Source organism: Helianthus annuus, chromosome 1 (assembly GCF_002127325.2).
Source record: "Helianthus annuus cultivar XRQ/B chromosome 1, HanXRQr2.0-SUNRISE, whole genome shotgun sequence".
Classification (NCBI taxonomy): Eukaryota; Viridiplantae; Streptophyta; class Magnoliopsida; order Asterales; family Asteraceae; genus Helianthus; species Helianthus annuus.
The window spans coordinates 77,083,031-77,086,568 of record NC_035433.2 but is presented as its reverse complement, the minus strand read 5'-3'; the positions used below and the strand labels follow the sequence as shown (position 1 = coordinate 77,086,568).

The 3,538-nt window shown below is 41.1% G+C and overlaps 1 protein-coding gene across 1 annotated transcript; it reads right to left on the bottom strand.

The window, feature by feature from the left end:
- Positions 1–389: 389 nt before the first annotated feature.
- Positions 390–3,006, bottom strand: LOC110915009. The gene is made up of 4 exons (XM_022159659.1): positions 2,362–3,006; positions 2,027–2,256; positions 1,557–1,893; positions 390–431 (listed from the first exon to the last, which is right to left on the bottom strand). Exons 1-4 carry the CDS (start codon positions 3,004–3,006, stop codon positions 390–392), a joined length of 1,254 nt encoding a protein of 417 aa, XP_022015351.1.
- Positions 3,007–3,538: the final 532 nt, after the last annotated feature.

Below are 3,538 nucleotides of genomic sequence, written 5' to 3'. Positions count from 1 at the left end.
GTTTTCTCTTGTTCAAGTAACGAGATATATCCTCTCTCACTGACTGTTTGATTAACGTAATCATTTTATATTCAGCCACAACATTTTTTATGTCTATGTCTGTGAAATCTTTTGGATCTATTAACTCTCCTCCCTCTTTCACTGGTTCAATGTATCCATTTGTCAATTTTAACCAGCTTTCAGAAGCGAAAGCTTTTACCCAACCCTCAAATCTGTTTTTCCACCAGTTATAGTCTTCAACTTTCATTAACTTTGGTGGCTTCTGTTGGCTTCCGTACATGTTCTCAAACTTCAAATTCTCCGAAATCTCTCTTGAATATTCTTTCAACTCAGATCTTCTATCCGTCGATTCGGAAGTGAACGCGTTGTAAAATGTGTTGTAGAACTCTTCACCATTGTTTGACATCTTTAATCACCTGAAAGTCAATAACCTGAAAGCAAACAAACAACCTCAATCAGTTTAAACAATATCAAGTAATCTGAAATACACTGACACTCGATTGTCGTGAAATGATCTTGACACGATAAAGTTCACTATCGAGCGAAATATGACACTTGGACGAAATCAAGTTGAGCGTATGAGCGAAATCATATTGTGCTAATGAGCAAAACCCAAGTGTTGTGCACTAAAAGCGAAAACCCCTTTTATGACAAATAAGCAAAACTGATTATGTTCGAATAAGCGGAACTGGTTATGTCTAAATAAGCGGAACTGGTTATGTCCAAATAAGCGGAACTGCTCAATGTACGTATGAGCGGAACTACAATGTACGTATAAGCGGAACTACAATGTCCGTATAAGCGGAACTATAATGTCCGTTCGAGCGAAACCTTTGAGCGGAACTATGTATTTTGAGCGAATCTTCAATTAACTAAGTGTCACAAGAGCGAAACTATGTGGATCTATGAGCGAAACCACACACTGTCCAAATAAGCGAAACTACATCCGAAGGTAATTTGGTCCATTTTTAATCCGAATTTTGATATGAAACTTTCAAGGGTTTGTTATTATCCACCAATACACATTCTGTGAAAAATTTGGCCGATTTTAACCGTGGAAACTTGTTCAGATCGAAAAAGAAGGTGTAGAAGACAGAAAACAGATCCAATTGAGCTAAACTCTTCCTCCTGTGCTCTGATACCACTTGTAGGATCGTTGTTGAACCCGAATGAGTCAATCAGAAGAGTTGTGAATCCGATTCAAAGGCGGAATCAATGAAACGGACGCTCAAACTAATTATAATGCTTCTTTGATTGATTTAACAATGTTTACAACCTGAAAGCAATTCGGCAGCACTTCGTTACAATTTCTAGATCCGTTACCAAATAAACAAACAATGCCCCTATATATAGTGGAGGTGGTTTCGCTTATATGGACATGTCCATATAAGCGAAACTACATGCTATGGTTTCGCTTTTATGGACATTGTCCATATAAGCGGAACCTCTTGCATAACCACTAAGTTTCGACTCTCGAACCTCGAGCACTGATTATTCTAATCTATCCTATTCTATTACATGATGCAAGACGAAGTCAATAGACGTAATGCACTAACAATGAAGAAGGAGTCCAAAATATTATAGAAATCCGAAGCAAAGAGGTCCCAAAAATGCGTAAAGAATCTAAAATTAAACCCGTCAGGACCTGGCGCACGATCTTTATCACATCCGAAAACTGTCGCTTTGACCTCCTCCTTAGAGAAACGAACCTCTAAACTGGCAGCTAATGTGGACGGGATCTTCTTGAAATGGGAACACGTCAAGGGGGGTCTACTAACAGCCTCTTCCACAGATTTATATCTGAAAAACCGAAACACTTCCTTCTTCACAAGAGACGGTTTGGAAATCCAAGCCCCGTTCACTTCAAGACCATGGATGGTGTTGCTGGCTTTCCTGTTATTAATCATAGCGTGAAAAAATAGAATTTTCGTCTCCCTCTTTCGCCCATCTGATACGAGATTTCTGTCTAAGATCCAAAGCTTTGGTCCGCTCCGCAACCCTGATAATTTTCTTGTTCTCGAGATACATCCATTCCTCCTCCTCAGTGAAGTCTCTTTGATCAAGGAGCGTATCTAAAGACTCAAGCTCATTCATAGCAATCTCCAGCTCCTCACCTTCCCTTCGAAGCAATTCATCTTTCCATGATCTCAACTGGTCTCTAATAAAACTTAACTTTCTAACGAAAGTAATGTCGGGGTTGACGTCTCCCAGGTCAAACTCAGAAACAGCTTTGAAAACGACTTCCTCAAAAACCGGCTATCCAATCCAAGAGTTAAAAAACCGAAAGGGGCGCGGGCCAAAATTGCTCACCCGGCACACCAAGATAATGGGGTTATGGTCCGACCAAAGTCTCGAAAGAACCCGACAACTAGCCGCCGGCCACAAATTAAAAAATTCGGAGTTAACTAAAAACCGGTCCAGTTTGCTGCATTTGTTACCGTTATCGGCGAAAAACGTGTATTTCTTGTCGCTCATGCTGTACTCTAATAACCCCGAATCATAAATAAATTCATTAAACTGATTAGCACAGGTTTGCTTAAACGCACAATTTCTCCTTTCCTCTCTAAACCGGACAGCATTGAAATCCCCTGCAACTACCCATAATCCGTCGTTCAGATCAATAATGCTCTTCAGCTCGCCCCATAAAGACTGTTTAGCCGAAACCCCCTGGGGCGCGTAGACATTAAGGATATTCACAACTTCCCCACAACCCAATAGAGACCCTCTAACATGCAAATAATGCCTATCCTTGGAACCACCCGTTTGTCTAAAAAGCTTATCATCACAGATACAAATAAGGCCTCTAGACAGACCCACAGACTCAACGAAATCCATCCCAAAATCCTTCTTGACCCAGAGAAAAGCCAAGTCGGATCGAGAAATACTAGAGCATTTGGATTCTTGAAGCGAAAGGAACGAGATACCATGGGTAGAAACCATACTTTTCACCCAACCAGACTTATTAGAACCCCTGATCCCCCTAATATTCAATGAAAGAAAATTCATGGGTGAACCACATTAATACCTGAGTTAAATGATTTCTTGACCAAATCCGGAAAATCAGCAACGTTAATCCCGATTTTAGTACCAACGTTAATAGTTTCCAGAACCTCCTTCTCCACCTCTGACCTGACATTAGCTCCAACACCCTCCTTTCCTCCTCCTTCGCCTTCCCCAGAAACTTGAATATGACCGCCCCCAAAATTGTCACCCGAATCGACCTTCGTGTTAGCCTCGTTAGGATCCAAATAATTAAGATCAAAGAAGAATTGTTCAAAACCTCTGTTACTATCAACGCCCCCAGACCCCCCATTGTTCTCGAAAGCTCCAGATTGGCCATCCCCTTCGATTAAAGACCTGGATCTTTTCCTGGGTCTAATATCCTCACCGACATGGGCTACTTAACTAAACAAATGACTGGGCCTGCTTTTTACTAAAGATCTCCTTATTTTCTTATTGGGCGTCGAAGAATTGGGCTTACCAATATTAAAAGAACCCAAAACACCTTGGGCCCCATCCCCCGTCTGACCGTTATCTA